This window comes from Ranitomeya variabilis, chromosome 2 (genome assembly GCF_051348905.1).
Source record: "Ranitomeya variabilis isolate aRanVar5 chromosome 2, aRanVar5.hap1, whole genome shotgun sequence".
Lineage (NCBI taxonomy): Eukaryota > Metazoa > Chordata > Amphibia > Anura > Dendrobatidae > Ranitomeya > Ranitomeya variabilis.
The window spans coordinates 1093802386-1093812426 of record NC_135233.1 but is presented as its reverse complement, the minus strand read 5'-3'; the positions used below and the strand labels follow the sequence as shown (position 1 = coordinate 1093812426).

Sequence of the window (10041 nt, the reverse complement as noted above, 5' to 3'; positions counted from 1 at the left end):
TCTGTATACAAGGAGCTCCCCCTAGTGGTGACTGCAGACAGGATCTTATCATGTATCTCTGTATATAGGGAGCTCCCCCTAGTGGTGACTGCAGACAGAATCTTATCATGTATCTCTGTATACAGGGAGCTCCCCCTAGTGGTGACTGCAGACAGGATCTTATCATGTATCTCTGTATACAGGGAGCTCCCCCTAGTGGTGACTGCAGACAGGATCTTATCATGTACCTCTGCATACAGGGAGCTCCCCCTAGTGGTGACTGCAGACAGGATCTTATCATGTGTCTCTGTATACAAGGAGCTCCCCCTAGTGGTGACTGCAGACAGGATCTTATCATGTATCTCTGTATATAGGGAGCTCCCCCTAGTGGTGACTGCAGACAGAATCTTATCATGTATCTCTGTATACAGGGAGCTCCCCCTAGTGGTGACTGCAGACAGGATCTTATCATGTATCTCTGTATACAGGGAGCTCCTCCTAGTGGTGACTGCAGACAGGATCTTATCATCTATCTCTGTATACAGGGAGCTCCCCCTAGTGCTGGCTGCAGATAGAATCTTATCATGTATCTCTGTATACAGGAAGCTCCCCCTAGTGCTGGCTGCAGATAGAATCTTATCATGTATCTCTGTATACAGGAAGCTCCCCCTAGTGGTGACTGCAGACAGAATCTTATCATGTATCTCTGTATACAGGGAGCTCCCCTTGGGGTGACTGCAGACAGAATCTTATAATGTATCTCTGTATACAGGGAGCTCCCCCTAGTGGTGACTGCAGACAGGATCTTATAATGTATCTCTGTATACAGGTAGCTCCCCCTAGTGGTGACTGCAGACAGAATCTTATCATGTATCTCTGTATACAGGGAGCTCCCCCTAGTGGTGGCTGCAGACAGAATCTTATAATGTATCTCTGTATACAGGGAGCTCCCCCTAGTGGTGACTGCAGACAGGATCTTATAATGTATCTCTGTATACAGGTAGCTCCCCCTAGTGGTGACTGCAGACAGAATCTTATCATGTATCTCTGTATACAGGGAGCTTCCCCTAGTGGTGACTGCAGACAGAATCTTATCATGTATCTCTGTATACAGGGAGCTCCCCCTAGTGGTGACTGCAGACAGGATCTTATCATGTATCTCTGTATACAGGGAGCTCCCCCTAGTGCTGGCTGCAGACAGAATCTTATCATGTATCTCTGTATACAGGGAGCTCCTCCTAGTGGTGACTGCAGACAGGATCTTATCATCTATCTCTGTATACAGGGAGCTCCCCCTAGTGGTGGCTGCAGACAGAATATTATCATGTATCTCTGTATACAGGGAGCTCCCCCTAGTGGTGACTGCAGACAGAATCTTATCATGTATCTCTGTATACAGGGAGCTCCCCTTGGGGTGACTGCAGACAGAATCTTATAATGTATCTCTGTATACAGGGAGCTCCCCCTAGTGGTGACTGCAGACAGGATCTTATAATGTATCTCTGTATACAGGTAGCTCCCCCTAGTGGTGACTGCAGACAGAATCTTATCATGTATCTCTGTATACAGGGAGCTCCCCCTAGTGGTGACTGCAGACAGAATCTTATCATGTATCTCTGTATACAGGGAGCTCCCCCTAGTGGTGACTGCAGACAGAATCTTATCATGTATCTCTGTATACAGGGAGCTCCCCCTAGTGGTGACTGCAGACAGGATCTTATCATGTATCTCTGTATACAGGGAGCTCCCCCTAGTGGAGACTGCAGACAGAATCTTATCATGTATCTCTGTATACAGGGAGCTCCCCCTAGTGGTGACTGCAGACAGAATCTTATCATGTATCTCTGTATACAGGGAGCTCCCCCTAGTGGTGACTGCAGACAGGATCTTATCATGTATCTCTGTATACAGGGAGCTCCCCCTAGTGGTGACTGCAGACTGGATCTTATCATGTATCTCTGTATACAGGGAGCTCCTCCTACTGGTGGCTGCAGACAGGATCTTATCATGTATCTATGTATACAGGTAGCTCCCCCTAGTGGTGACTGCAGACAGAATCTTATCATGTATCTCTGTATACAGGGAGCTCCCCCTCGTGGTGGCTGCAGACAGGATCTTATCATGTATCTCTGTATACAGGGAGCTCCTCCTACTGGTGGCTGCAGACAGGATCTTATCATGTATCTATGTGTACAGGTAGCTCCCCCTAGTGCTGGCTGCAGACAGGATCTTATCATGTATCTCTGTATACAGAGAGCTCCCCCTAGTGGTGGCTGCAGATAGGATCTTATCATGTATCTCTGTATATAGGGAGCTCCCCCTAGTGGTGACTGCAGACAGGATCTTATCATGTATATATGTATACAGGGAGCTCCCCCTAGTGGTGACTGCAGACAGGATCTTATCATGTATCCCTCTATACAGGGAGCTCCCCCTAGTGGTGACTGCAGACAGGATCTTATCATGTTTCTCTGTATACAGGGAGCTCCCCCTAGTGGTGGCTGCAGACAGGATCTTATCATGTATCTCTGTATACAGGGAGCTCCCCCTAGTGGTGGCTGCAGACAGGATCTTATCATGTATCTATGTATACAGGGAGCTCCCCCTAGTGGTGACTGCAGACAGGATCTTATCATGTATCTCTGTATACAGGGAGCTCCCCCTAATGGTCACTGCAGACAGGATCTTATCATGTATCTCTGTATACAGGGAGGTCCCCCTAGCGGTGGCTGCAGACAGGATTTTATCATGTATCTCTGTATAAAGCGATCTCCCCCTAGCGGTGGCTGCAGGCAGGATCTTATCATGTATCTATGTATACAGGGAGCTCCCCCTAGTGGTGGCTGCAGACAGGATCTTATCATGTATCCCTGTATACGGGGAGCTCCCCCTAGTGGTGACTGCAGACAGGATCTTATCATGTATCTCTGTATACAGGGAGCTCCTCCTACTGGTGGCTGCAGACAGGATCTTATCATGTATCTATGTATACAGGTAGCTCCCCCTAGTGGTGACTGCAGACAGGATCTTATCATGTATCTCTGTATACAGGGAGCTCCCCCTAGTGGTGACTGCAGACAGGATCTTATCATGTATCTCTGTATACAGGGAGCTCCCCCTAGTGGTGGCTGCAGACAGGATCTTATCATGTATCTCTGTATACAGGGAGCTCCCCCTAGTGGTGACTGCAGACAGAATCTTATCATGTATCTCTGTATACAGGGAGCTCCCCCTAGTGGTGGCTGCAGACAGAATCTTATCATGTATCTCTGTATACAGGGAGCTCCCCCTAGTGGTGACTGCAGACAGGATCTTATCATGTATCTCTGTATACAGGGAGCTCCCCCTAGTGGTGACTGCAGATAGGATCTCATCATGTATCTCTGTATACAGGGAGCTCCTCCTACTGGTGGCTGCAGACAGGATCTTATCATGTATCTATGTATACAGGGAGCTCCCCCTAGTGGTGGCTGCAGACAGGATCTTATCATGTATCTCTGTATACAGGGAGCTCCCCCTAGTGGTGGCTGCAGACAGGATCTTATCATGTATCTCTGTATACAGGGAGCTCCCCCTAGTGGTGACTGCAGACAGAATCTTATCATGTATCTCTGTATACAGGGAGCTCCCCCTAGTGGTGGCTGCAGACAGAATCTTATCATGTATCTCTGTATACAGGGAGCTCCCCCTAGTGGTGGCTGCAGACAGGATCTTACCATGTATCTCTTTATACAGGGAGCTCCCCCTAGTGGTGGCTGCAGAGAGGATCTTATCATGTATCTCTGTATACAGGGAGCTCCCCCTAGTGGTGGCTGCAGACAGGATCTTATCATGTATCTCTGTATACAGGGAGCTCCCCCTAGTGGTGGCTGCAGACAGAATCTTATCATGTATCTCTGTATACAGGGAGCTCCCCCTAGTGGTGACTGCAGACAGAATCTTATCATGTATCTCTGTATACAGGGAGCTCCCCCTAGTGGTGGCTGCAGACAGGATCTTATCATGTATCTCTGTATACAGGGAGCTCCCCCTAGTGGTGACTGCAGACAGGATCTTATCATGTATCTCTGTATACAGGGAGCTCCCCCTAGTGGTGGCTGCAGACAGGATCTTATCATGTATCTCTGTATACAGGGAGCTCCCCCTAGTGGTGAGGGCAGACAGGATCTTATCATGTATCTCTGTATACAGGGAGCTCCCCCTAGTGGTGACTGCAGACAGGATCTTATCATGTATCTCTGTATACAGGGAGCTCCCCCTAGTGGTGAGGGCAGACAGGATCTTATCATGTATCTCTGTATACAGGGAGCTCCCCCTAGTGGTGGCTGCAGACAGGATCTTATCATGTATCTCACTATACAGGGAGCTCCCCCTAGTCGTTACTGCAGACAGGATCTTATCATGTATCTCTGTATACAGGGAGCTCCCACTAGTGGTGAGAGCAGACAGGATCTTATCATGTATCTCTGTATACAGGGAGCTCCCCCTAGTGGTGGCTGCAGACAGGATCTTATCATGTATCTCTGTGTACAGGGAGCTCCCCCTAGTGGTGGCTGCAGACAGGATCTTACCATGTATCTCTTTATACAGGGTGCTCCCCCTAGTGGTGGCTGCAGACAGGATCTTATCATGTATCTCTGTATATAGGGAGCTCCCCCTAGTGGTGGCTGCAGACAGGATCTTACCATGTATCTCTTTATACAGGGAGCTCCCCCTAGTGGTGGCTGCAGACAGGATCTTATCATGTATCTCTGTATACAGGGAGCTCCCCCTAGTGGTGACTGCAGACAGGATCTTATCATGTATCTCTGTATACAGGGAGCTCCCCCTAGTGGTGGCTGCAGACAGGATCTTATCATGTATCTCTGTATACAAGGAGCTCCCCCTAGTGGTGGCTGCAGACAGGATCTTATCATGTATCTCTGTATATAGGGAGCTCCCCCTAGTGGTGGCTGCAGACAGGATCTTATCATGTATCTCTGTATACAGGGAGCTCCCCCTAGTGGTGGCTGCAGACAGGATCTTATCATGTATCTCTGTATACAGGGAGCTCCCCCTAGTGGTGGCTGCAGACAGGATCTTATCATGTATCTATGTATACAGGGAGCTCCCCCTAGTGGTGACTGCAGACAGGATCTTATCATGTATCTCTGTATACAGGGAGCTCCCCCTAGTGGTGGCTGCAGACAGGATCTTATCATGTATCTCTGTATACAGGGAGCTCCCCCTAGTGGTGAGGGCAGACAGGATCTTATCATGTATCTCTGTATACAGGGAGCTCCCCCTAGTGGTGACTGCAGACAGGATCTTATCATGTATCTCTCTATACAGGGAGCTCCCCCTAGTCGTTACTGCAGACAGGATCTTATCATGTATCTCTGTATACAGGGAGCTCCCCCTAGTGGTGAGAGCAGACAGGATCTTATCATGTATCTCTGTATACAGGGAGCTCCCCCTAGTGGTGGCTGCAGACAGGATCTTATCATGTATCTCTGTATACAGGGAGCTCCCCCTAGTGGTGGCTGCAGACAGGATCTTATCATGTATCTCTCTATACAGGGAGCTCCCCCTAGTCGTTACTGCAGACAGGATCTTATCATGTATCTCTGTATACAGGGAGCTCCCCCTAGTGGTGAGAGCAGACAGGATCTTATCATGTATCTCTGTATACAGGGAGCTCCCCCTAGTGGTGGCTGCAGACAGGATCTTATCATGTATCTCTGTGTACAGGGAGCTCCCCCATAGTGGTGGCTGCAGACAGGATCTTACCATGTATCTCTGTATACAGGGAGCTCCCCCTAGTGGTGGCTGCAGACAGGATCTTATCATGTATCTCTGTATATAGGGAGCTCCCCCTAGTGGTGGCTGCAGACAGGATCTTACCATGTATCTCTTTATACAGGGAGCTCCCCCTAGTGGTGGCTGCAGACAGGATCTTATCATGTATCTCTGTATACAGGGAGCTCCCCCTAGTGGTGACTGCAGACAGGATCTTATCATGTATCTCTGTATACAGGGAGCTCCCCCTAGTGGTGGCTGCAGACAGGATCTTATCATGTATCTCTGTATACAAGGAGCTCCCCCTAGTGGTGGCTGCAGACAGGATCTTATCATGTATCTCTGTATATAGGGAGCTCCCCCTAGTGGTGGCTGCAGACAGGATCTTATCATGTATCTCTGTATACAGGGAGCTCCCCCTAGTGATGACTGCAGACAGGATCTTATCATGTATCTCTGTATACAGGGAGCTCCCCCTAGTGGTGGCTGCAGACAGGATCTTATCATGTATCTCTGTATACAGGGAGCTCCCCCTAGTGGTGACTGCAGACAGGATCTTATCATGTATCTATGTATACAGGGAGCTCCCCCTAGTGGTGGCTGCAGACAGTCCTAGAGGCCTTTTGTAAGGCTGCTTTCACACTTGCGTTTTTGAACGCTGCGTTTTTTACAAAAAAAACGCATGCGTTTTTTTCCCCTATATTTAACATTGAAAACGCATGCGTTTTTTGGTGTACGCGTTTGCATGCGTTTGTGAACGCATGCGTTTTTTAACTGCATGCGTTCATTTTATAAAATGCAACTTGTAGTATTTTGAGGGGCGTTTTTTTTTCCTAAAAAAACGCATGCGTTTACATGCGTTTTTTTTGGACAAAAAAATGCATTGGAGTCAATGGAGACGCATGCGTTTTTTTTGACATGCGTTTGCATGCGTTTGCATGCGTTTTTTTGACGCATGCGTTTTTTTTGGCACCACTGAATTAACTGTAGATAAAGATGTCTAGACACTGATAAGACTCTCCCATAGCAGCAAGGTTATAAAGGGAAGGTGGGGGGAAGTTTCTGGTCACTTCTCATCAGACTCCAAAGAAGACAGCACCCTGCCCGGACGCATTCTTGGACAAGACACAGAGCAATGTGAGTATATCCTAGCCAATGCATTCATTTTCAATTTTTTGGATCTACATCTCCTAATTTCTTCTATTTTTTTTCTTTCAACACGCATCAGAATGTCTTCTCCGGTTTCCTCGTCTGATGAGGAGTTCCAGCCACGTCAATCAGAAGTGGATCACGTGAGCGAGGTATGTTTTTTGTACGTCAGCTTGGTAAGTATTGACTGTCACATCGACACATGAGGCAATTTTTTTTTTTTAATTTTATAGAGCACTTCAACAGAGGGACAGAGAGGTACTGAGCAGCGGAGTCAAGGTCCAGGTGGAAGACGGCAGCGGGTATGTATACCAGGCAGACTGTCCTTATTGTAATATTCTTTTAACTTCCTTTCTGTACCCTTGTTTTTCTATACATATTTCTTATATCATCCTTTTCTGAAAGTTGTCTTTCATATTCCTGCCCTTTCTCATCTTCGTGTCTTATTTTTTACAAATGTGGTTGAGCAAACTTAAATGATTTTGTTTTAATTTTAGGTTTCACAACGGGACGACGACCGGATTGATAATGACCTGCTGATCAGTCTGGTCCAGGAGCGAGTCCCGTTGTGGGACAGCCGGGATAAACAGCACGCCGTCAATAGTGTTCTCCGTCGTTTGTGGAGTGAGGTGGCCCAAGCGTTGTGGGATGGCTGGGAGAATTCCACGCCACGGGTCCGTAATGCATTTGGTAAGTATTGCACGGTAGTGTGAAGCAACAGACCTTGGCCATGCTCTCTTGACTGTGTGTGATGAAAGAAACTTTTCGTAGTTTCTGTCATCACACACAGTCACAAGAGCACGGCCAAAAGTTCTTATTCTGACCATTATATTTTATTGTTATTTCACAGTGGAAAAAGTAAGGACACGTTGGCGTTCCATGAAGGACCGCTTCAACTGTGACCTACGTGCAGAGAAGAGTGCAGCTAGTGGTTCCGGAGCAAGGCACCGGCTCTACAAATACCACCGTGTGTTGGCCTTCCTGAGACCGGTCCTTCTCATGAGAACGTAAGTATTTCTCACATGCCTCCGGTTGTATTGCATTGACATAATCTGTCACTTTTAATTCCACAGGATGTACCGTCTTGTTGTAGTTTGGTATTAATTTTCTGTTTTGTTTTTTCACAGCACACACTGCACGACTGTCGCCACAGGTGCTGGAGCGGTCCTTCAGCCGGAAGCCACGGACCCGTCCCAGCCATCCAGCAGCGCAGCACCAGGTGGGTCTTCCACACTCACTGGAGACCAGGGGGCTGGCCCATCAGGTCTTCCCCTTTCGCAGTCCTCTTTCGCTGCACCCATTTTGGCGGGCTCATCCCGGCAGCGACAGAGGGCTTCGGATAGGTCCCTCATGCCCGAGTTTTTACACTTGAGCTCGGTTTTACATGATGCTATCAAGGCTTTAGGTGACAGAATGGATGCGAACCATAATCTCTTAAATTGCCGCATCCAGGATGTCGCCAAAAGCGTTGATCAATTGAAAGCCGACCTCAATAAGCCAGCTCAGCATTTTTTCAATCAAATCCTAGAGGGCATGTCGGAACACCTTAGCCCTGATCTCCAGCTGAGTGTGATGCAGGCCTGCAATGTTGCTTTTGTGCAGGCTATGCAGCAGAGTCAGAGTCGTAATGTGGCGGCCTATCCAACTGTGCCGTCACTGTCACAAGTAAACACTATTCCTACCTCTGCTGCATACCACTGCACGGCCACCTCTATTCCCTCTACAGGTGTACTCCACTACAGCGCCAACACGATGACGAGTGCTGTTGGACATCCCACCGCCACCACCGTGACGACCGCTGCTCCGGCTTGGACCTCCTCCGCTGACACCACGAGGACGCAGGACCCTGGCATGGCTTATCGGGCCGGCACCCTCCCGATGCAGCAGGACCCATCCATGCAATATCGGACCGGCCCACCCCAGATGCAGCAGGACCGAGGCCTGGCATACCGGACCGGACCCACCCCGATGCAGCAGGACCGAGGCGTTGCATACCGGACCGGACCCACCCCGATGCAGCAGGACCGAGGCGTTGCATACCGGACCGGACCCACCCCGATGCAGCAGGACCGAGGCGTTGCTTTCCTGGCAGGACACCCCCCGATGCAGCAGGACCCATCCATGGCGTATCGCACCGGGCCCCCCATGATGCAGCACGACCAAGCCATACCTTTCCAGGCAGGACCCACCCTGATGCAGCAGGACACATCCATGGCTTTATGTTCCCCCCCACCAGCAATGCAGCAGGACACTGTTATGGGATTTGTTTCCCCCCCCCCCCCAACGAGGCACCAGGATCCTGGAAGGGTTTTTGTTTCCCCACCCCCAACGAGGCACCAGGACCCAGGCGTGAGTTTATCTTTCCCCCCATTGGACTCAGACATTGCCGAGCGCTCCACAATGGAGACTGACTGTGTGGAGCCGGGTCCTGACGTGTCTCCCGCCCACACTGTACAACATAGCCCAAGAAGACTTCCCCCAACCCGGAAAACCCAACGTAAAACTGGCAAAACGCATAAAAAACAAAAAACTTTGATTATTCCTCCCCCATCACCTACCGATGTGTCTCAACATTCCAGTGTGTCTCAAGCCCCTCATGTTTTAAGCCCCATCCCCGAACTTCCAGACCCTTCAAGTTTTGTTGCCCATTCTCCTGCCACCTCTGCCTCCTCCATGGTGAGCCAGGCTTCAGTTCTGAATACCCCCCAGTTACGTTACTCAACCCCAAGCCGGCGTGGTTCAACCCGGCGCGGTACCAAAAAATAAATTTGTTTTTTTTTTTCCTCAATAAAAAAAAAGTTTATTTGAAAAAATTATGTTTGGTTTATTGTGTCTATCACCTCTCTCAATACACACCAATAAACTTCATCACACACTTATTCTTTTGGCCTACACATATCTCCAGTAGTATAAAATACAAGACAACATCTATATGTGTTTCTTTAGTATACAGATATGAGTTGGCCAAAAAAATAGTATTTATTTCCATACTCTTTTATTTTTGTACCTAGTGTAGTGTCACTGTACAAAGAGAAAATGGTGGAAATCAAGTTCAGAAATTAACTGAAACGGTCATATGTCAAAATATATACCTGACCGATTAAGTTGATTACTGCCTTGTATATTCACCATATT

At 48.5% G+C, this 10041-nt stretch overlaps 1 protein-coding gene across 1 annotated transcript; it reads left to right on the top strand.

Annotated features, from left to right (window-relative positions):
• The first annotated feature begins 6762 nt into the window (after positions 1–6762).
• LOC143804065 (uncharacterized) lies at positions 6763–9672 on the top strand. The gene is made up of 5 exons (XM_077281805.1): positions 6763–7058; positions 7140–7208; positions 7404–7596; positions 7757–7913; positions 8034–9672. The coding sequence occupies exons 1-5, from the start codon at positions 6987–6989 to the stop codon at positions 9670–9672; spliced, it is 2130 nt and encodes a 709-aa protein (XP_077137920.1). The 5' UTR covers positions 6763–6986.
• The last annotated feature ends 369 nt before the right edge of the window (positions 9673–10041 follow it).